Genomic DNA, 24,730 nt, shown 5'->3' with positions numbered 1-24,730 from the left:
ACAGGGGCTCTCCAAATGCGACATGGTGTCCGCTAATGATTGGAGCTAATTTTTCATTCAAAAAGTCAAATGGCGCCCCTTCCCTTCCGAGCCTTGCCGTGCTCCCAAACAGTGGTTTACCCCCACATGTGAGGTATCTGTGTACTCAGGAGAAATTGCCCAACAAATTTTAGGATCCATTTTATCCCGTTGCCCATGTGAAAATGAAAAAAATTGAGGCTAAAAAAATTTTTGGTGAAAAAAAAGTACTTTTTCATTTTTACGGATCAATTTGTGAAGCACCTGGGGGTTCAAAATGCTCACTATGCATCTAGACAAGGGATCACTTGTGGGGAAGCTCCAATCTTTAGGCACACAGAGGCTCTCCAACACAACATGGTGTCCGCTAAAGATTGGAGCCAATTTTTCATTCAAAAAGTCAAATGGCGCTCCTTCCCTTCCGAGTCCTGCCGTGTGCCCAAACATTGGTTCCCCCCCACATTTGGGGTTTCAGCGTACTCAGGACAAATTGGACAACAACTTTCAGGGTCCAGTTTCTCCTTTTACCCTTCTTGAAATAAAAAACTGTTGCTAAAAGATCATCTTTGTGACTAAAAAGTTAAATGTTCATTTTTTCCTTCCATGTTGCTTCTGCTGGTGTGAAACACCTGAAGGGTTAATAAACTTCTTGAATGTGGTTTAGAGCACCTTGAGGGGTGCAGTTTTTAGAATGGTGTCACTTTTGGGTATTTTCAGCCATATAGATCCCTCAAACTGACATCAAATGTGAGGTGGTCCCTAAAAATAAAAAATGGTTTTGTAAATTTTGTTGTAAAAATGAGAAATCGCTGGTCAAATTTTAACCCTTTTATCTTTCTAGCAAAAGAAATGTTGTTTCCAAAATTGTGCTGATGTAAAGTAGACATTTGGGAAATGTTATTTCTTAACTATTTTGGGTCACATAACTCTCTGGTTTAACAGAATAAAAATAAAAAATTTGAAAATTGCGAAATTTTCTAAATTTTTGCCAAAGTTCCATTTTTTTTTTTCACAAATAAACGCAAAAATTATCGACCTAAATTTACCACTAACATGAAGCCTAATATGTCACGAAAAACAATCTCAGAATCGATAGGATCCGTTGAAGTGTTCCTGAGTTATTACCTCATAAAGAGACACTGGTCAGAATTGCAAAAAATGGCCAGGTCATTAAGGTCAAAATAGGCTGGGTCATGAAGGGGTTAAATTGTATTGCCAAGCAACAGCCTTCACCTTATATATAATGGTGTGTCTATTTCTTAGAACAACTATGGCTGTTTGATGTACTCTTCTGCTAGACTGGGGACTGTTATCTATTACCATTTTGAATGTCAATTCACTAAACAATTCTTCTGATGATTAAATAATAGCTACATGCACATAAGGGTCCTGCTTTATCTATAACATACCAGTAACTGTACCTTTCATATTTCTATTTTACCTGGTATTTCGACCCTATACATGGGTCCAATATGAGGCTTTTACTTCTCCGCTTAGCCCAGGCTTGCCTTTTAGTGTCCTTTTTACCATTTTTTTCACATAATTATATATATTTTTACTTTTATGTGTATAAATTTGTGCGACTATTGGATATCATTTAAGTATTAAACCGTTGAATGTCTACAGGAATAAATATAAAGTTTTTCTTTTGTAATAATCCCCATATTTTATATTGCTGAGGAGCATATGTGTGCGTCCCAGATAAATATTTAGGGTGATTATTCTTATGGGTATTTTATGTTGAACACTTTTATAGTGCTTCGTTAGGAAGTGAGAGCTTCTCCTTTGGGAGGATATTTTTCTTTTAGTCTTCTAACTACCACACATAGTTGTCTGTTTCCATAGTGGAGTCTTGTCAAGTAGTATGTAATTGCCAGAATGCCAACTGCAGACAAACTGACAGTACATTTAAGGTATAGACCCGATTCAACTCATCGTGCACATTCTAGTCACAGAAATTAAATCGGTATGTGAAAATATAGGGTGTAACAGTGGTGCCATATTTCTTCCATGCAGTATTCTAAAAGCAGAAAAGTCTCCACTTATAAATCCACAAATAGACTTTACTTCTAAGCAACATTAATTACCAAGCAGCATTAAACCCTTTTTCCACATTTGGAGAAATTCTCACATACAGTTGGTACAGAAAGTATTCATACCCCTTTAAATTTTTCACTCTTTGGTTTCATTGCAGCCATTTGGTATATTCTAAAAAGTTATTTTTTTTCTCAGTGTACACTCTGCACCCCATCTTGACTGAAAAAACAGAAATGTAGTAATTTTTGCAAATTTATTAAAAAAGAAAAACTGATATCACATGGTCATAAGTTTTCAGTCACTTTGTTCAGTATTGAGTAGAAGCACACTTTTTGAGTACAGCCATGAGTCTTCTTAGGAATGATGCAACAAGGTTTTCACAACTGGATTTGGGGAACGTCTGCCATTCTTCCTTGCAGATCCTCTACAGTTCCATCAGGTTGGATGGTGAACGTTGGTGGACAGCCATTTTCAGGTCTCTGCAGAGAGGCTCAATTGGGTTTAGGTCACTGCTCTGGCTGAACCAGTAAAGAGTGGTCACAGAGTTGTTCTGAAGCCACTCCTTTGTTATTTTAGCTGCGTGCTTAGGGTCATTGTCTTGTTAGAAGGTGAACCTTTGGCCAATTCTGAGGTCCTGAGCACTCTAGAAGAGGTTTTCATCCAGGATATCTCTGTACTTGGCCACATTCATGTTTCCTTCAAAGACAACCAGATGTCCTATCCCTGAAGCTGAAAAACACCCCCATAGCATAATGCTGCCACCACGTTTCACTGTTGGGATTGTATTGTGCAGTTGATGAGCAGTGCCTGGTTTTCTCCACACATACCACTTAGAATTATCACCAAAAAGGTCTATCTTTGTCTCATCAGACCAGAGAATCTTATTTCTCATGGTCTGGGAGTCCTTCATGTGTTTTTTTTTTACCAAAATCTATGCAGGCTTTCATATGTCATGCACTGAGGAGAGGCTTCCGTCGGGACACTCTGCCATAAAGGCCCGACTGGTAGAGGGCTGCAGTGATAGTTGACTTTGTGGAACTTTCTCCCATCTCCCTACTGCATCCCTGGAGCTCAGCCAGAGATGTTGAGGTTCTTCTTTACCTCTCTCACCATGGCTCTTCTCCCAAGATTGCTCAGTTTGGCTGGACGGCCTGGTCTAGGAAGACTTCTCGTGGTCCCAAACTTCTTCCATTTAAGATTATGGAGGCCACTATGCTCTTAGGAACCTTGAGTACTGCAGAAATTCTGTTGTAACCTTGGCCAGATCTGTGCCTTGCTACAATTCTGTCTCTGAGCTCCTTGACCAGTTCCTTTGACCTCCTTTTATGATTCTCATTTGGTCTGACATGCACTGCGAGCTGTTAGGTCCTATATAGACAGGTATGTGCCTTTCCAAATCAAGTCCTATCAGTTTAATTAAACACAGCTGGACTCCAATCAAGGAGTAGAACCATCTCAAGGAGGATCACAAGAAAATGGACAGCATGTGACTTAAATATGAGTGTCTGAGCAAAGGGTCTGAATACTTGTGACCATGTGATATTTCATTTTTTCTTTTTTATTAAATTTGCAAAAATGTCTACATTTCTGTTTTTTTCACTCAAGATGTGGTGCGGAGTGTACATTAATATGAAAAAATGAACTTTTTTGAATCTAGTAAATGGCTGCAATGAAACAGAGTGAAAAATTTAAAGGGGTCTGAATACTTTACGTACCCACTAAATGTAAAGTTGTGAGAAAGTGTTATTCCCCCTTCCTTTTATTTCCTATTCTTTTGCATGTTTGTCACACTTAAATGTTTCAGAACATCAAATGTAATTATTAGACTAAGAGAACACAAGTAAACACTAAAATGCAGTTTTTAAAAGGTCTTTATTATTAGCGGAAAAATAAATCCAAATCTACAGGACCCCCTGCGAAAAAGTGATTGCCCCTAAACCCAATACTGGTTGAGCCACCCTTAGTAGCAACTGAAATCAAGCGTTTGCGATAACTGGCAGAAAGTCTTTTACAACACTCTATAGGAATTTTAACCCATTCATTTTTGCAGAATTGTTGTAATTTAGACACAGTGGAGAGTTTCCGAGCATGAACCACCTTTCTAAAAGGTCATGCCACAGGATCTCACTCCAAAGTCTTAATTTTGTTTTTTTTAAGCAATTCAGAGGTGGACTTGCTGGTGTGTTCGGGATCATTGCCCTGCTGCATAACCCTAGTGCGCTTCAGTTTGAGGTCACAAACAGATGGCCTGACATTCGCCTTCAGTATTTTTGGTAGACAGCAGAATTCATGGTTCCTTTTACCACAGCAAGTCTTCCAGGTCCTGAAGAAGCAAAACAGCCCGAGACCATCACACTACCACCACCATATTTTACTGTTGGTATGATGTTCCTTTTCTGAAAAGCTGTGTTACTTCCACGCCAGCTATAATGGGACATACACCTTCCAAAAAAGTTCAACTTTTGTTTCTTCAGTCCACAGGAGTATTCTCCCAAAAAGTCTTGGGAGATCATCAAAGATGTTTTCTGACAAAATGGAGATGAGCCTTTATGTTTTTATTGCTCAGCAGTGGTTTTCATCTTGGAACTCTGTCAAGCAGGCCATTTTTGCCCATTCTCTTTCTTATGGTAGAGTTATAAACACGGACCTTAACTGAGGCAACAGAGGCCTACAGTTTTTCGGATGCTGTTGTGGCGTTTTTTGTGACTTCTTGTATGAGTCGTCTCTGTGCTCTTTTTCACACAGGGCCCTGTTGGTTTAGGTTTCTTCTTCCCTTAATAATAAAGGCTTTCATATAAACACTGCATTTTATGTTTTTTTGGATATCTTTGTCCAATATTTAAATTTGTTTGGTGATCTGAAACATTTAAGTTTGACAAACATGCAAAAGAATAAGAAATCAGGAAGAGGCCAAACACTTTGACACCACTGTATGTTATTTTCCAGATAGGCATGTATGGACCAGGCTAGGGAGTGTCAATAACCATGGCCCCTTACCAGCCAGAGAATACCAGCCCCAAGCGTTCTGCTTTAGCTAGGCTGGTTATTAAAAATAAGGGGGAGGGACTCCACGCCAGATTTTACAATTAGTTAATTAAAATAATTGCTTGGGGACCAGTCTGTTTTTGATAACCAGCCAGGCAAAACTGACAGCTGAAGGTTGCAGCCCCCAGCTGTCAGTTTTGTCTGGCCGGTTATCAAAAATACAGGGAAACACGCAATTTTTTATTCATTTACTTATATAGCGCAGAATGAGGCTGATAAATACTCCCATCAGCTGCCGCCTGCTCTCACTGTTCTTAGCGGCAGCAGATGTAGGCGAATGGGAGTAGTAGTCCCATCAACCGCAACCTGCTCAAACTGTTATCAGCTGAATACAACTCTCAACATTCTCCCCTGCTCGCTGGGCAGAGCAGGGAAGAATGATGAGAGCGGTCACTCCAGCATCCGGAGCCGGTAACAGAGCTTACTGACAAATTCACATGAATTGGGTATACATGTGTAAGTGTCTCCAGTATGTGTGAAAACTGTCATTACGTGTACTGGACACACTGAAGCGTAAAAGATGCCTTAGGTGGTTCAACTATATAGCACAGCAGGGAGGATTTTTTTTAAAGATCTCCAGACAGAGAAAAATGAAGACACTGGAGAGGATCTAGTTTTCACATAGTATAATAGTGACAAATAGCTTGTTAAATTTGTGAAAACATCTAGACCCTGTAACATACAAGAAAGATTGTTGCCACAATTGACTATTTTCTGGTCTCATCAAATGGAAGTCGATAATTACATCTGCAATAAACCATTTTCAGACTAATGCCTCACCTTATTAGACTCTGCAAGCTTGTAAGCAGTATAGTATTCAGCATCAGCTCTTGCTTTTTCCCTGGCAAGAAAAGCGGAGTCTGAAACACAAACAAAAATGGTAGTAAAATATTTAATTTTAGCTAGCAACTTTTAAAAGTTGTATCACCTTCTTAAATTATTACAATTGCAAATTACTTAAAGGGAAGGTGCCACCAGTTTTCTTGTAGTTTGTTTTTTTGTGAAATTAAGCTTAAAATAGTAAATAAAATGTACTAATGCAATGTTTGCACTGTTTGCAAACATTTCTATATGAAAAATATTATATATTTTCTTACAAATATATATATATTTACCACTAGGGGGAGCATTTTCCGTTTTAGACCTCAAGCAGCTATAGTGAGACTTACCAGCTTTACTGTTAGCTGGAAAATTGGGGCAGTACCTGCTGACATCACCATTTCCCTCCCCTTTTGGGTGGTCTAATATCCCTGGGGCAGAATGAAGAGCAGCATCACAGGGCAGAGCCATTTTGTGTGTGACTGCTCTGTGATCTGCTATCACACAAGTGGTGTGTGTGTTAAGGTACCTTCACACTAAACGATATCGCTAGCGATCCGTGACGTTACAGCGTCCTGGCTAGCGATATCGTTTAGTTTGACACGCAGCAGCGATCAGGATCCTGCTGTGATATCGCTGGTCATTGAACAAAGTTCAGAACTTTATTTGGTCGTCAGACCGGCGTGTATCGTCGTGTTTGACACCAAAAGCAACGATACCAGCGATGTTTTACACTGGTAACCAGGGTAAACATCGGGTTACTAAGCGCAGGGCCGCGCTTAGTATCCCGATGTTTACCCTGGTTACCAGTGTAAAATGTAAAAAAAACAAACTACATACTCACCTTCGCGTCCCCCGGCGTCCGCTTCCCACACTGACTGAGCGCCGTAAAGTGAAAGTGAAAGTACAGCACAGCGGTGACGTCACCGCTTTGCTGTTAGGGCCGGCGCTCAGTCAGTGCAGGAAGCGGACGCCGGGGGACGCGAATGTAAGTATGTAGTGTTTGTTTTTTTTACATTTTACGCTGGTAACCAGGGTAAACATCGGGTTACTAAGCGCGGCCCTGCGCTTAGTAACCCGATGTTTACCCTGGTTACCCGGGGACCTCGGCATCGTTGGTCGCTGGAGAGCGGTCTGTGTGACAGCTCTCCAGCGATCAAACAGCGACGCTGCAGCGATCTGCATCGTTGTCGCTATCGCTGCAGCGTCGCTTAATGTGAAGGTACCTTTAGTGATGTGTCATTCGTGAACGAGCCAACACAAAGAGCCGGCTCCCTGCTGTGAATGAAAGGAGTCGGCTCTGCAGAGTGAGTGAGCCCAGTGTTTGTTTTTTTTCCTTTCTTGTCTGGGCCTGGCAGCTTCTCAGATTCAGCCAGTGAAGTGTGACTGTGACTCATGTGGGAGGAGCAACAGCAGAGAGGTAGAGTGGAGTCTGTGGACTGTAAATAAATGCATGTGAGTTACCATGTGTGACCCAAAGAAAGGTGCAATATTACACTGGCTGGAGTGGCTTCCTCCCTGGTATGTGACTGTGTAGGAGGAATGACAAATTGTATGTTCATCATAATCATCTCCAATGACCTGTGAGTTACCTTTTGTCCCAAATAAAGATACACTTTACTGTGGCCTCATCCATGGCATATATACAGATATAGTACTAGATGGTGGCCCGATTCTAACGCATCGGGTATTCTAGAATATGCATGTCCACGTAGAATATTGCCCAGTCACGTAGTATATTGCCCAGCCACGTAGTATATTGCCCAGACACGTATGTAACAGGTTAAAAAAGAGTTAAAATAAAAAATAAACATATACTCACCTTCCGAGGGAGCCCTTGTAGTCCTGTCGCCTGTGTGCAGTGCACGCGGCAGCTTCCTGTCCCAGGGTTGGATGCGCGCAGGACCTGTCATGACGTCACGGTCACATGACTGTGACGTCATGGAAGGTCCTTCTCGCATACCATCCTTGGCACTGGAGCCTGCCGCTTGCACTGCCGAGGAGAGGATGCGACGACGGGGGGTGAGCATAGCAGGTTTTTTTTATTATTTTTAACATTACATTTTTTTTTACTATAGATGTTGCATAGGCAGCATCAATAGTAAAATGTTGGGGACACATAGGGTTAATCGCAGCGGTTACGGAGTGCGTCAAACACGGCATAACGCGGTCCGTTACCGCCGGCATTAACCCTGTGTGAGCGTGCCTGCCGGGGGGTCTGTACGGCCTGCCGGAGGGTCTGTACGGCATCTCCGGGGTCTGTACGGCCTGCCGGCGGTCTTTGTGTCTGTGCAGGCATCGTCCGATGGGACTACAAGGCCCATCGGACGATGCCTGCTAGACTGACAGTGACTGACACATTAGCCAATGATGGGACAGTAGTAGTCCCATCATTCGGCTAATGTGTTGAATATAAAAAAAAAAAAATACTCCTTACGCACTCCATACACGCTACATACATACTACATTCATACTCCATACATACATACTACATACAGTACATTCATACATTACATACTACATACATACAGTACATTCATACATTACATACATGACATACATATAGACATACAGTACATATAACAGAGTATATACTCACCGTTACTTGTCACTTTGTTCCCCAAAGCCAGTGTCATCTGTAAAAAATATGAAAAAAACAACCAATATACTCCCTGTCCGCAGAAATCCACGAGTGTCCCACGACGATCTCCCGTGGAAAGCAGCAGCATCAGATAAAAAAACGGATCCGGCGGAAAAAACCGGATCCGACTAAAAAAAACGGATCCGACGGGAAAAAACGGATCTGGCGGAAAAAATAAAGGATCCGGCAGGAAAAAACGGATCCGGCGGGAAAAAAACAGATCTGGTGGAAAAACCGGATCCGGCGGAAAAAAACGGATCCAGCGGGAAAAAATGGATCTGGTGGAAAAAAAACGGATCCGGCAGGAAAAAAATGGATCCGGGGGAAAAAAAATGGATCTGGCGGAGAAAAAATGGATCTGGCGGAGAAAAAACGGATCTGGCGGAAAAAAACCGGATCATGCAGGAAAAAATGGATCCGGGGGAAAAACCCGGATCTGGCGGAAAAAAACTGATCCTGCAAATGTGCTCGCAGGATGCGTTTTTTACCCATAGACTTGTATTAGTGACGGATAGTGACGGATGGCCACACGTTGCGTCCGTCGTGCAACGGATCCGTCATGTTTTGGCGGACCGTCGGCACGAAAAAACGTTCAAGTGAACTTTGTCAATCGCGTCCGCCATTTTCTACTGCACATGCGCGGCCAAAACTCTGCCCCCTCCTTCCAGACTTCAGAATGGGCAGCGGATGTGTTGAAAAACTGCATCCGCTGCCCACGTCGGGCACAAATTTCACAACGTGCGTCGGTACGTCGGCCCGACGCATAGCGACGGACTCGTACCGACGCAAGTGTGAAAGAGGCCTTTATGAGCGTTGAATAAAAAAAATATATATATACGAAAGAAAACGGAGTAGGCTCCCATGCAATTTTCTGCGCCAGAGGGGGAAAGCCGACGACTGGGGGCCAATATTTGTAGCCTGCTATGAATATCAGCCAGCAGCTGTCTGCATAGCCTTTACTGGCTATTAAACTACGGGGACCCCCCCCCAAAAAATGACGTGGGGTTCCCCTATATTTTATAGCCTAGAGAGGGGCCATGGATATTGGTCCCCCCCGGCTACAAATACCAGTCCGCAGCCGCCCCAGAAATGGCACATCTGTAAGATGCGCCAATTCCGGCACTTAGCCCCTCTCTTCCCACTCCCGTGTAGCGGTGGGATATGGGGTAATAAGGGGTTAATGTCACCTTGCTATTGTAAGGTGACATTAAGCCGGGTTAATAACGGAGAGGCGTCAATAAGACGCCTATCCGTTATTAATCCAATACTAATAAAGGGTTAATAAAACACGCAAACATTAGGAAAAAGTATTTTAATATTATTCATTTCACCATAATTACCATACTTCAGCGCCGGCAAAAAACGTAAAATAATAAACCGTATACTACCTGTCCGCCGTAGTCCAATTAATAACAAGTGTCCCACGACGATCTCCCCTATAGAACAGTGACATCTGGTGATGTCACTGCTCTATAGGACCCTCAGTGACACACTGACAGGAGACAATGGCTCCTGCAGTGCATCACTGAGGTTACTAAGAGTCTTACTTTATGGCAAAAAGCTGTGTGGGAAAATGTCTCACCCAGCAATGCCATAAAGTGAAACTAGGGACTTTTTTTTTTACAGCGGCGGAGGAATACAGTGGTGGAAGGATACCTTCCTGCCCTCATTGTGTTCCTCGGGCCCCTGGTGAGCAGTCGCATTATCTGTTGCTGCTGCTCTCCATGGGAGATCGTCGTGGGACACTCGTGGATTTCTGCGGACAGGGAGTATATTGGTTGTTTGTTTTTTTCATATTTTTTACAGATGACACTGGCTTCGGGGATCAAAATGACAAGTAATGGTGAGTATGTAATCTATGTTTAATGTACTGTATGTCTATATGTATGTATTGTATGTATGTATGTATGCAGTATGTATGCAGCATGTATGTAGCATGTATGTAGCATGTATGGATGTATGTATGTAGCATGTATGTAGCATGGATGTATGTATGCAGCATGTATGTAGCATGTATGCAGCATGTATGTAGCATGTATGTAGCATGTATGGATGTGTGTATGCAGCATGTATGTAGCATGTATGTAGCATGTATGGATGTATGTATGTAGCATGTATGTAGCATGTATGCAGCATGTATGTAGCATGTATGGATGCAGCATGTATGTAGCATGTATGGATGCAGCATGTATGTAGCATGTATGTAGCATGTATGGATGTATGTATGCAGCATGTATGTAGCATGTATGTAGCATGTATGTAGCATGTATGGATGTATGTATGTAGCATGTATGCAGCATGTATGTAGCATGTATGTAGCATGTATGCAGCATGTATGTAGCATGTATGCAGCATGTATGTAGCATGTATGGATGTATGTATGCAGCATGTATGCAGCATGTATGCAGCATGTATATAGCATGTATGCAGCATGTATGGATGTATGTATGCAGCATGTATGTAGCATGTATGCAGCATGTATGTAGCATGTATGCAGCATGTATGTAGCATGTATGCAGCATGTATGTAGCATGTATGCAGCATGTATGTAGCATGTATGTAGCATGTATGCAGCATGTATGTAGTATGTATGGATGTATGTATGGATGTATGTATGCAGCATGTATGTAGCATGTATGTAGCATGTATGTGTGTAGCATGTATGCAGCATGTATGCAGCATGTATGTAGCATGTATGTAGCATGTATGCAGCATGTATGCAGCATGTATGCAGCATGTATGTAGTATGTATGCAGCATGTATGTAGCATGTATGCAGCATGTATGTAGCATGTATGCAGCATGCATGTAGCATGTATGCAGCATGTATGTAGCATGTATGTAGCATGTATGGATGTATGTATGCAGCATGTATGTAGCATGTATGCAGCATGTATGGATGTATGTATGCAGCATGTATGCAGCATGTATGCAGCATGTATGTAGCATGTATGTAGCATGTATGCAGCATGTATGGATGTATGTATGCAGCATGTATGCAGCATGTATGTAGCATGTATGCAGCATGTATGTAGCATGTATGTAGCATGTATGTAGCATGTATGGAGTATATATATTTTTTTTCATTCAACACATTAGCCGGATGATGGGACTATTACTGTCCCATCATTGGCTAATGTCTCAATCACTGTCAGTGTAGCAGGCATCGTCCAATGGGACTTGTAGTCCCATCGGACGATGCTTGCACACATGCACAGAGACACCCCCCCCACACGGGGAGAGAATGCAGGGGGGAGAGGAGGGAGAGCGACACGGGGAGAGGAGGGAGAGCGACACGGGGAGAGGAGGGAGAGCGACACGGGGAGAGGAGGGAGAAGGACACGGGGAGAGAATGTAGGGAGGAGAGGAGGAAGAGCGACACGGGGGGAGAGAATGCAGTTTACCGGAGATCACTGGGTGTGTGTGTAAGTGGGGAGGCGGAGACATAGCAGGAGAAGCACCCAGGGAGGGCAGCGTGTGAGAGCAGAGGATGTCTGCTCAGAACGTGCAGTGGAGTACAGACAGAGGAGCAGGGAGGTAAATCACCCGCACTCCAGTCCCCACTCCCCACACTCTCCGGCTCCAGTCAGCGCTTCTGCACCTGCAGCAATAGAGAGCAAGTGGAGCTGGGCAGAGATCACTGGGCTATAGTAAAATGGCTGCTAGTCACACCTACAGCAGTGAGTTGTACAGCCCACAGAGGCGTGCCCAGCTCACTGCTAATGTGGCTGCAATGTTATAGATAGGGTCCGCGGCGGTCTATTATCTCCTATGTCCATGGGGTGCCGTAAAATGACACTGCTAGTGTCGTGCTACTGCTGTGAAACCAAGATGTCAGCCCCCAGTTCCTTCTTTGTACTGGTATAACACACAAAATCTGTTTTACATGCATTCAAATCTTGGTTATAACAGCATGTTATGCTACATTACATTGATTAATGAATGATCTACAAACGCGGTACCTTACCTTTAAAAACTAAAAAATAAAAAAAAAAGTACCTCTTCAAAAATGGAGGGATTTTCAATTGTGTAGTTTACTGCTTGTTGCTTAGTTTACCAGCCACCTCTGCAGTGCATGGTCTCAGAGGTAAGCTCCAAAGCTGACGGGATCCAGTTAGGTTCAGTTCCTCTGCGCTCTTCTGATTCTGCTTGCAGAATGGGAGAGCACACACACCAGCAAAGCAACCATGTCACTACTCCGAACTGAAGTTTCGGCGTGAACTGCCTCTTGGCAAGCAGAAAGAGGAGAGGTGCGCTCTTGAAGAAAGACGATTTGACAAGCCCTTCAATGTTTAGCCTTTAATAATGTATTTTTGTATTACTTAATGTTACATTTACAGTTGTTTTTTTCAGGTCCTACATTTCTTGGAATTCACATAAACTGTGAAACATTTTATTAAATGCATCATCACAAACACATAGATTGCTTGAAATGTAATATCAACTCATAGGATTGTTGATAAAATAGTCTTATTCCAAGTTAGCTATTACCAGAGACAAGATTTGCAGTTGTGTAATCTTTATGATAGATTAAGTATGGTTTAGATAAATAAGACCAATATTACTTGGCACCTGACAGATTCTCTCCTGTGGGTAGATAAATTAGCGAGTAGCTGCCAATTTCTGGAAGAGCAAACTTTGACAATGTATTTCCTCTTTAGCAAATAGGTGCTACATAAAAGATCAATAAGGTCATCTGTAGGTCAATAGATTCAAAGACCTCACATGGCAATGGAAATGCAATATTTCCATGTCATATCGATAATTATCTGATATCAACATCATATAATTTCACTAGGAGGCTCCTATGGGAAAATATGAAAAGTTAGAATCAAGTCTTTGTCTCTTCTTCCCGTACATACAATTAAACATCCTTTATCCAACTTTCATAAACATCTTATATAAAGAAACTCATGATCATATCCCAGGAGGACAATGTGTAATGTAGATCTGTACAAAATTCTGCAAAGAGTTCCTCTCTGATCTAATCTTAAGTGCTTTCTTCATTGATTCCTTTTGTTTTATACTATTTTGCTTTTATGCAAGTCTTTCTGTTATTTCAGATTTGTGTAAGTTTGTTAAATCACTGTACTCTTTTTGTATACAAAATCTAAAATGTAATACGTTTTTTCCTTGATGCTCTAAATGCCCGCACAACTCTGAAGTGGGAAAGTACAGCTTGGCTGTGGTACCCTGTGATTACAAGAAGACTACCAATCAGGTGCTTGGGAAACCTGGGTGTCGTGCACCCTAGTATATTACCCAGGGCAGGACTTGCTGGTCTATCAATCAGCAAGTGATGGCAGCAAAAAGTGTGGTGTGGGCAGAAAGTGAGATGCCCTTACCTTACTGTCAAGCCCATTGTAATAGGCGAGTCGCTCTGACAATATTTGGCTGCGGAGATATTATTCTTTGGAATGGGATGAAGAGACACAAAAACAAGGACAACTTCTACATTAATGAGAAGAGAGGAGACCACCTTGTGAAAAAAAAAGAAACCACCATACACATGGATTTTTAGTCTTGGAACAGGATGAGAAAAGGAGTGCGGCACAAGGCAGAACAGTCACGTGTATTAATGAAGAACGAGGTGGTCTGAAATGACATAGGATGACGGTAAAAAGGGGCTTCCTGGAAAAAGATCTTGATCTCAGACCAGGAGACCTGAAATAGAATTGACAGGGTCCAGACTTGACCACAAGAGGGCCAAAATCTGTCTACAGGTCCAACTGATGGACTGAAAACAGATTGGATTTACAGTAATTATGGATGCCAGTTTGAAAAATTGTGTGCTCCAAGGTAGACATACAATACCTGGGAGAGGATCTTGAACTAAACAGACCACTCTTCATGAGCACAGCTGTTTTTAATGGAGATAGTCAGAAGACAAGTTGTCTATTCCAGGAATCCGGACTGCTGAAATCAGAAGACATTCTCCATCCAGTGGAAAATTTGGGAAACTTCTCCCAAGACTGGTTTGTTCCGAGTTCAGCCTCCATTAAAGAGTATACCAATGTGACGATGTCAGTCTGAATATCAGCTGGATGTCCAAATCATCAGTCTTGCCTGTGGAACAGCAACAATTTGAGAAAGAGAGCTAATAGAGGGGCAGCTTCTAAGAAGGTTACCATCATGTCTAGGACCCTTCTGCAGAAAAGGAGAGGGAAGGGAGACATATCTTAAGAGTCCACATTCCACCCAGAAGAGTACTCCATCTAGTGCACCTGTTTCCTGGGGATGCCAAGAGCTTGTTGATGATCAAGTCAAAATTTGAGTTAACAAACTTGGATATCTGCAGACCCAGTTCTTGATCCGTGATGGGGCCAATGTGTTGGCCAGTTATGGTAGAACTACTAAACCCTTGGAAGGTAGAAGGGCCATTACCACAGCCATGAGATTTTGATCACATAGTGAGCAACAACCACAACTGTGCAACATGAAATGCATGAGAAGGAATCTCTTGTGAAGAGTGATACAGATGTGGAGGTGGGTGTCCTGATATTTCCTGAAAACAGGAACTTGCCAGGCTCCATAGAGGCTATGACTGGGTGGAGAGACAACATGCATAAAGAGAATCTGTCACCTGTTACCCTATCTGAGAGCAGCATATTATAGGGACAGAGACCCCGATTACAACAATGTATTACTTGGTTATCAATTAACCTGCTGCAGATTTGCCAAATATCTGAATATGTAGCCTTGCATAACCCTATCCACAGTACTGAGTATACCTCCCTCATATCTTGAAAAAGGAAACATCGTTTCTACAAAATGTGTTGCTGCCTAGAGGGTTTTTTTTCGTGCAATATAACTTCAGTGAAAAATTTAGCCTTGAGCTTTTGGCCTGATCAGGAATGCCTTAGTTTCGTCCCAGAGTGGAGGTCATAGGAGACTGTCAGGGAAGTGAATGGGGAGATGCCAGGAGCAAAAGTGAGACAAGGGAAACCTGCAGTGGCACACTGCAGGAAAGAAACATATGGGTCTTGTCCTGTAGTCTAATCTGCCATCTCCACTCACTGTTGCACCCCACATCCTGGGAGGCAGGCGTGCAAGAGAATGTGGCATAGACTAATTGCTTGTAAAACTAGAGGCTTTAGGAAGCAATTCTATAGCAAGAGTATAACATGCAGATTTTGTTGCAAATTATAGGGGTTTATTGAGTTTAAAAGCCCATGACCAAAGCACAGTTTGCTTTATAAAAAAAATAAGTAAAATAAAAAAACCTCTTTGCTTTACTTACTCTATAGGGGTCTAGTACTTGCCATCCGAAGAAAGTTATGGTTCGCAGTGCTTTTGTGACCTTAGTGTTGCAAATAAGATATAAGGAGCAGCAGCGAAAACTATGCACTTGATCTGAGGAGGGTAGTTAAAGCTCAGTTCATTTTCTTTCAAATAAACTACGCCCGTGGATAAAGGTTTTCTGAAACCAGAAACTCCCCATAACAGTGTAATTCTTGAAAAAAAATCTGGCAGTACTGTGGGTAAAATCCTGGAGGGCATTCTAAGGGATGCTATGCTGGAGTATCTGAAGAGGAATAACCTCATGACCCAGTATCAGCACGGGTTTACTAGGGACCATTCCTGTCAGACTAATTTGATCAGCTTCTATGAAGAGGTAAGTTCCGGACTGGACCAAGGGAGCCCAGTAGATGTAGTGTATATGGACTTTTCAAAAGCTTTTGATACGGTGCCACACAAAAGGTTGATACATAAAATGAGAATAATGGGGATAGGGGAAAATATGTGCAAGTGGGTTGAGAGCTGGCTCAGGGATAGGAAACAACGGGTGGTTATTAATGGAGCACACTCGGACTGGGTCGCGGTTAGTAGTGGGGTACCACAGGGGTCAGTATTGGGCCCTCTTCTTTTTAACATATTTATTAATGACCTTGTAGGGGGCATTCAGAGTAGAATTTCAATATTTGCAGATGACACTAAACTCTGCAGGGTAATCAATACAGAGGAGGACAATTTTATATTGCAGGATGATTTATGTAAACTAGAAGCTTGGGCTGATAAATGGCAAATGAGCTTTAATGGGGATAAATGTAAGGTCATGCAATTGGGTAGAAGTAAAACGATGTATAACTATGTGCTTAATTCTAAAACTCTGGGCAAAACCGTCAATGAAAAAGACCTGGGTGTATGGGTGGATGACAAACTCATATTCAGTGGCCAGTGTCAGGCAGCTGCTACAAAGGCAAATAAAATAATGGGATGCATTAAAAGAGGCATAGATGCTCATGAGGAGAACATAATTTTACCTCTATACAAGTCACTAGTGCGACCACACTTTGCACAGTTCTGGTCTCCGGTGTATAAGAAAGACATAGCTGAACTAGAGCGGGTGCAGAGAAGAGCGACCAAGGTTATTAGAGGACTGGGGGGTCTGCAATACCAAGATAGGTTATTACACTTGGGGCTATTTAGTTTGGAAAAACGAAGGCTAAGGGGTGATCTTATGTTAATGTATAAATATATGAGGGGACAGTACAAAGACCTTTCTGATGATCTTTTTAATCATAGACCTGAGACAGGGACAAGGGGGCATCCTCTACGTCTGGAGGAAAGAAGGTTTAAGCATAATAACAGACGCGGATTCTTTACTGTAAGAGCAGTGAGACTATAGAACTCTCTGCCGTATGATGTTGTAATGAGTGAGTCATTACTTAAATTTAAGAGGGGACTGGATGCCTTTCTGGAAAATTGTAATGTTACAGGGTATGTATATTAGATTCCAAGATAGGGCGTTCATCCAGGGAACTAGTCTGATTGCCGTATGTGGGGTCGGGAAGGAATTTTTTTCCCCATGGTGGAGCTTACTCTTACCACATGGGTTTTTTTTTGCCTTCCCCTGGATCAACATGTTAGGGCATGTTAGGTTAGGCTATGGGTTGAACTAGATGGACTTAAAGTCTTCCTTCAACCTTAATAACTATGTAACTATGAACATGCATAGGAATATCTACAGCATTTTTATTTTTCATTGGGGAAAATTTCCCATTTAAGTGGGTGGCGTTTTCAAGACACTAACATATATTAATCTCTAACTTTCTGGGCATGTTTGTAAAGTACGTGTGCAGAAAATCTTCACCAACGAAATTTGCTGTGCGATTCCACAAGCACCTGAATTAGTTCAAGGAATTTTCACTTACAATAAAAAAGCAAACATTAAAAAGGTAATCAAGTGATCATACTGACCTTCAATCTCAGAAATTCTTTTTTCTGTTTCTTTCTCCATTACTTTCTGTTGGAACTGAATTTTGGCCACTTGGGCAACTTTTTCTGCCTCTGTCAATAAATGGGATTTGTGAATTCTACAGCAATTCAGTACTAAGTAAATGCTCGTTAACCTGTGCCAAAAATAACTGTTGAAAATTCGATAAAGTGCTCTTGATGTCCTTGCATTTGTACACAGCCTTGTTAAATTGGGCGGAACTGGAAAGAACTTACATTATAACAATTTAATCACTTTGATACCACGGTTGATGGTAAACACATCAACAGGAGTGAGAGAAGGCTTCCGCTCTCATCCCAATGGAGCCCCATGACTGCCATTAAAGGCAACCTGTCACCAGAAAAAAGCTATTAACCTGCATGTATGGATTTAATCTGCAGGTTAATAGCATTCTGAACCTGCCTGGAGCCAGCACTTAGCCAAACGCTGCAGGGAGAAAAAGAACTTTATACCCCCACGTCGTTCTGGTTTCAGTCACAGGATGGCGCCAGAGCGGATTCAGTCAGCACTCTGAGTATAAAGAGCAGCAGCTATAAGGTAACAGCGCCTTCAGCCGACTGCAGTCGGCCCCAATGCAGAGCCAGTGTCCATCAGGGCCAGGGGCGCAGTTACAGCCGCCGCTATGAGGTGACTGAATCCGCACCAGCGCCATTCCCAAAAATGAAACGTTGCAGGGGGAGGGTCCCTTTGATATCTGCATATTAGACAATGCCAATAGGTCATCTGTCAGATGCAAACAGTGCTGTTTTGAATACTATGTATTTTAATAAAAAAGCAAAAATTGAGAGCAGATTTTCGGTCACTCTAACATTTATTTCTGGAACTCTGGTCTTTTATTTTTAGCTAGTGTTTGAATACTACACAAGCGATAATGTATCCTAATCTTGTTGCAAGTAGTAAAATGTAACATTTACCTATTACAGCTTTTTTCCTCTCAGTCTCTGCTTCTTTCTCCACTACTTTTTGCCTCTGAGCTGCTATTAGGAGCTTAGTCTTTTCACCCTCCCTTTAAAAAAAGAATAAAGAAAAGCACACAGAAGTCACACACTATTTATATAACTCGGTTTAGTATACCCCTCTTCACTGTGCTCTGCATAGTACTTTGTTTAGGTTACACTTTACACTGGTTGTCTATGTAACAGCTGCTGAAATTGCTCCTAAGTAAACAATAATGTGACAGATACAATCTAAGAGCATTACCAGACATCTCATGCAAACGCCACGTATTGGAAACTACAGTATTTGTAAATGATATACAGAAAACACATGCCATTTTGAAAGACAATGTATCATTACACATCTTAAATGGGCTGTCCAGTGTGATAAGAAAAGTCTGTAATCACTGCCAAATGGTGACAGCAAAACTGGGTCAGCACACCTGTTCATATAAGTGCATTATATCACATTCACACTGTGGCCATTGACAGACAAAACCCTAGGATAAAGAAATAGTACATGAAAATAACATAGGGAACTTAGGTGTCATTATTTTAATCAAAAGACCATAAAAGCCATCCTACCGCACCAAGGTGTAATCAATATAGTCCTGTGTCTGCTAAAAGGCCACATTATCTAGAATGTAAGCCTGCAGGGCAGGGTCTTCTTCCCTCTGCACCAGTCTGTCATTGTTAGCTTGTGTACTGTAAGTGATATTTGTATTTTGATGTAACTCCTTATGTACAGCTATATAAATAAATAAATAAATAAATTATTATTATGTTCCAGCAAATTTCTTGGTTTTTCCTTTGCTTTCTGTAATTTACACAGAGGCGCAAGTTCACCGTTTTCAACTGTGCTCATCGACTATATAGCATTGCATTGGCAGATGCAAAACAATTTCGGGTTCTGCGCTGCCCCCCTCTATTTTAAGGTGAACTATCAGTTATGGCCCATCCTAATTTGGTACACCTTGTTGGGGTGGGATGGATTTTACGCTTTTTTGATCAAAGCAATGTCAAACAAATCCCCGATTATCTACATGTACTATTACTATTTATTCATTTACTGAGGGTATTTGCTCATTTTGTTTTTATTCTAAGTTTCGTTAATTTGTGACAGTATGTAATGCGAACGCTGGCATAAGTTACTTGTATGCCACATGCGACTGGGAGCTCATGTGACCACGTGTATGTGATTCACATACTTGTGGTCGTGTACTTCTTGAACCGACAGAAGACAGATGAGTCTATTTAGCACATGACCACTGTGAAAATCTGAGGTTGTGGGTTAACGATGCAAATAGTTTTATTTCTTTCTTCCATTGTCTTACAGCAACTTCAGGTAGGTAAATAGCCACAATGAGAGGCCTCCAGTCCACAAGATCCCAACTCAGAACTGGTAGTTCCAATGCCCCCGAAGCAGGCGATACCCCCAGATCCCAACTTTTGGTTGGACCACAACTTTTGTATCTCCAGCCACTATAGTCTGCAGTCACAGCCTTTGCTCCTCCAGACGACGGATACCATCAAAGTAGCACACATGTATCCAGCTCCAGCCATCAAAAACCTCTGTTTCCCTAGTCAGTGTCCTAAATACACCAAATCATCTCCTCGAAAATGGAGCCTGTCCCTTGGGAAAGGGAAAAACTAACTGCACATTGGTGGAGGTATTTTCCTGAGGCAGAGTCCATCACCTTGGACTAGATGTGAGAACCCTTGTGGTGATGGCTCCACTAGGTCTATCACTTCCATTCACATACTGGGACTAGTGACTGGGAGAACAAAGCCTCTGCTTACGGTCATTGAATGGAAACATTAATGACTGAACACTTTCCAGGAGAGATTTGTGCACCTTTAACTGCAAGTAAATCGCAACAATAAGATCGACGCAACTGGTGCTCTGTGCTGGAAAGGTCTCTTAGAGTCATGAACTCTGCTCTATGGTAATTGATCCAATAGTCGTTAGTACGTGGCCAGCTCCTGACAACCACAAATATATGAAAATCTCATACATGCAGTGATAAGCTTCCTTTAATCATAGCTTTGGTCATTTTTTCCCTTAACTTTAATGCGATCAATAAAAGAAATCCTCAGAACCGCTGTGTACACACTATCTAGTGGAGAACACACCGGTCCCAATTCCTCTTTTCTGATTTTTACTTTTCAACTTTGATATTTAGAGAGGGACAGAACCAGAAGAGTCATTTTGTTATTATAGAGGAGATGATAGCTCTATATGTACTGCAGGACTCTACGTGCTGCTCCAATGCTATTATTTGAGAAAAGCACTTTAGTCCATCTCTTCCAGAAAAATGTAGTAGTCCATTTAGGAATCTGCATAGCAGGCTCCATTCAGAGGTTAATTAAAATGATGATCAAAATAGGGAAACACTAGTCAGATTTATTATAGTTAAGAATTTGTAGGGCACAGCTGATTTCTGATTGCATCTTGGACTTCAGAGATTCTTTTTTTTTTCTTAATTACAGTACTTAAACTATTGAAGCAAAATGTATCCTTTGTAGCACATTCAAAAGTTCCTGAAATCTCATGCATCCTACATATCTTGCTTGTAACTTACATTAATTCAAAGTTTCTTCGAATAGCTTCGGGAATTTTTGGCTTTGTAACACGTACTGCCTGAAAAGAAATGTGTTAGTACTGATAAATATTGAATTGTGACTATCCTAGACAATTATTAGGCGGTGGTAGCAACCAAAACTTGCCTGTATTGTAAGTCCAGGAGCCATGAAATTAAGTTCTTTCTGAAGGGATAGTTTCAGGTTTTCATCTATCTGATCTGTACAAATATTAGAAAATCTTGAATGTAGTACAATTGAATTTCTTGAAGTAGTAACCATAGCATCTGATTTGTTGGCACAAAATGCATAGAAAGCAGGGTAACCAATATGTGGGAACTACACAGTAAATGTGATAAAAAATAACATTTTAAATAATGGTTAATTAAATGCTTTTAAAATTTTCATTCCAAGAATTACTTTTTTTAAAGTCAATATCTATAATTGCGTAATACTCACCAAACAGTTCAATGTACACTTCCTGCAGGGTGTGTGCACTGCAGAACTGATTCAGCTCATGGTGGATCTTGTTGAAGATTAAAGTCTTGTCATAATCTGCTGTGTAGTTCCTTACAACATCATATACTGCAGAGAAAGTTATAGGTCTGGTTACTGGACACACAAGTATTTTAGTTACACCACAGATAGAAAAACATGGCAAACATCTGAATACTTGTCTGGTTTACATCTTCTACTGCATACAGGATTACAAACCGTCCTGAAATTCCAGGACAGTCCGTAAAAATAAAGCATTTTTTGCCCTGTCCATAAATAAAAAAAAATTAAGGTGTCCATGTTTTTTTTTTGAAGATGAAGAAAATTATACAGATTCTTTTCACTGTAATTATCAGTTTTCAGTGAATATACACCATGTTCCAAATTATTATGCAAATTCGATTTAAAGGGAGTCTGTCACCCCAAAAATCGTATATGAGCTAAGGCCACCAGCATCGGGGACTTATCTACAGCATTCTATAATGCTGTAGATATGCCCCCGATGTAACCTGGTCTGGTTCGGGTCCGATGGGTGTCGCGGTCCGGATCCAGAGCCTCCCATCTTCATGCGATGACGACCTCTTCTTGTCTTCGTGCCGGGAAAGGTCATACCGCCCCTGGGTGAGTATAATTAATATAACCTGTTTTTCTTACCTTTCAGGTTACATCAGGGGCTTATCTACAGCACTACAGAATGCTGTAGATAAGCCCCTGATGCTGGTGGCCTTAGCTCATATACGATTTTTGGGGTGACAGATTCCCTTTAAGTGATTTAATTGTTTGTTTTTCAAATAAACTCATGGATGGTATCGTGTCTCAAGGCTCAATGGATCACTGAAATTATATATATCATATCAATCAAATCTTAAACACGTGGTAATTAGTTTTCCAGGTGATTCTAATTAAAGTAAAACTACTTAAAAATCATGTTTCACATTATTAAGCAGGACACAGGTTTCAAGCAATATGGGAACTAAAAAAGATCTCTCTGCTGTTGAAAAGCAATAAATAGTGCAATGCCTTGGACAAGGTATGAAAACATTAGATATTTCTCGAAAACTTAAGAGTGATCATCATACTGTGAAGAGATTTGTGACTGAAACAGAGCACAGACAGAGTTTATGCAGATAAAGCCATAATGAGGAAGGTTTCTGCCAAATTCGTTGGATTAACCCCTTCCCGACCTTTGACGCCATGTAGGCGTCATGAAAGTCGGTGCCAATCCGACCTGTGATGCCTATGTGGCGTCATGGAATGATCGCGTCCCTGCAGATCGGGTGAAAGGGTTAACTCCAATTTCACCCAATCTGCAGGGACAGGGGGAGTGGTACTTCAGCCCAGGGGGCGTGGCTACGATCGCTCTGATTGGCTGTTTCACTTTCAACAGCCAATCACAGCGATTTGTAATATTTCACTATGAAAACTGGTGAAATATTACAATCCAGCCATGGCCGATGCTGCAATACCATCGGCCATGGCTGGAAACACTGGTCTGCACCCCCCCACCGCCACCGATCTCCTCCCCAGTCCTCCATCCTGTGCTCCGCTCCCCTCCATCGTCCTGTCCGCTCCCCCGACCTCCTGTCCGCTCCCCCCGTGCTCCGATCCCACCCCCCCTGATCCGATCACCCCCCGTGCTCCGATCCCCCCCCTCATACTTACCGAGCTTCCCAGTGTCCGTCCATCTTCTCCACGGGCGCCGCTATCTTCCAAAATGGCGGGCGCATGCGCAGTGCACCCGCCGAATCTGTCGGCTGGCAGATTCGTTCCAGCTACATTTTGATCACTGTGATAAAACCTATCACAGTGATCAAAATAAAAAAAATAGTAAATGACCCCCCCCCTTTATCACCCCCATAGGTAGGGACAATAATAAAATAAAGAAAATATTTTTTTTTCCCACTAGGGTTAGAACTAGGGTTAGAACTAGGGGTAGGGTTAGGGGTAGGGTTAGCATTAGAATTAGGCTATGTGCACATGGTGCGGATTTGGCTGCGGATCCGCAGCGGATTGGCCGCTGCGGATTCGTAGCAGTGTTCCATCAGGTTTACAGTACCATCCGCTGTGCCCATGGTGCGGAAAATACCGCGCGGAAATGCTGCGTTGTATTTTCTGCAGCATGTTAATTCTTTGTGCGGATTCCGCAGCGTTTTACATCTGTTCCTCAATAGGAATCCGCAGGTGAAATGCGCATAAAAAACACTGGAAATCCGCGGTAAATCCGCAGGTAAAACGCAGTGCCTTTTACCTGCGGATTTTTCAAAAATGGTGCGGAAAAATCTCACATGACTCCGCAACGTGGGCACATAGCATTAGGGTTGGAATTAGAGTTAGGGTTGGAATTAGGGCTAGGGTTGGAAATAGGGTTAAGAATAGGCTTGTCGTTAGGATTATGGTTAGGGGTGTGTTGGGGTTAAAGTTGTGGTTAGGGTTGGGATTAGGTTTAGGATTAGGGGTAGGGTTGGGATTAGGGTTGTGGTTAGGAGTGTGTTGGGGTTAGGGTTGTGATTAGGGTTACGGCTAGAGTTGGGATTAGGGGTGTGTTGGGGTTACTGTTGGAGTTAGAATTGAGGGGTTTCCACTGTTTAGGCACATCAGGGGTCTCCAAACGCAACATGGCGCCACCATTGATTCCAGCCAATCTTGCGTTCAAAAAGTCAAATGGTGCTCCCTCCCTTCCGAGCCCTGACGTGCGCCCAAACAGTGGTTTACCCCCACATATGGGGTACCAGAATGCTCAGGACAAACTGGGCAACAACTATTGGGGTCCAATTTCTCCTGTTACCCTTGCGAAAATAAAAAATTGCTTGCCAATACATAATTTTTGAGGAAAGAAAAACGATTTTTTATTTTCACGGCTCTGCGTTATAAACTTCTGTGAAGCACTTGGGGGTTCAAAGTGCTCACCACACATCTAGATAAG

The 24,730-nt window shown here is 42.0% G+C and overlaps 1 protein-coding gene across 8 annotated transcripts in view; it reads right to left on the bottom strand.

Annotated features, from left to right (window-relative positions):
* LOC143764784 (erlin-1-like) overlaps positions 1–24,730 on the bottom strand; it is a 158,363-nt gene that overhangs the window by 6,966 nt on the left and 126,667 nt on the right. For 4 of the 8 annotated variants that reach the window (XM_077250747.1, XM_077250742.1, XM_077250743.1 and 1 more), the window contains 6 exons: positions 21,772–21,897; positions 21,460–21,533; positions 21,315–21,373; positions 18,712–18,803; positions 17,761–17,850; positions 5,881–5,960 (listed from right to left, as the gene is read on the bottom strand). In XM_077250747.1, coding sequence (XP_077106862.1) covers positions 5,881–5,960; positions 17,761–17,850; positions 18,712–18,803; positions 21,315–21,373; positions 21,460–21,533; positions 21,772–21,897 — 521 coding nt within the window. Of the gene's footprint in view, positions 1–5,880; positions 5,961–17,760; positions 17,851–18,711; positions 18,804–21,314; positions 21,374–21,455; positions 21,534–21,771; positions 21,898–24,730 lie in introns of all 8 variants that reach the window. The other 4 variants (XM_077250744.1, XM_077250740.1, XM_077250745.1 and 1 more) reach the window with 1 other exon arrangement.

This window comes from Ranitomeya variabilis, chromosome 4 (assembly GCF_051348905.1).
Source record: "Ranitomeya variabilis isolate aRanVar5 chromosome 4, aRanVar5.hap1, whole genome shotgun sequence".
NCBI lineage: Eukaryota > Metazoa > Chordata > Amphibia > Anura > Dendrobatidae > Ranitomeya > Ranitomeya variabilis.
This window is presented reverse-complemented; position numbering and strand designations above follow the sequence as displayed.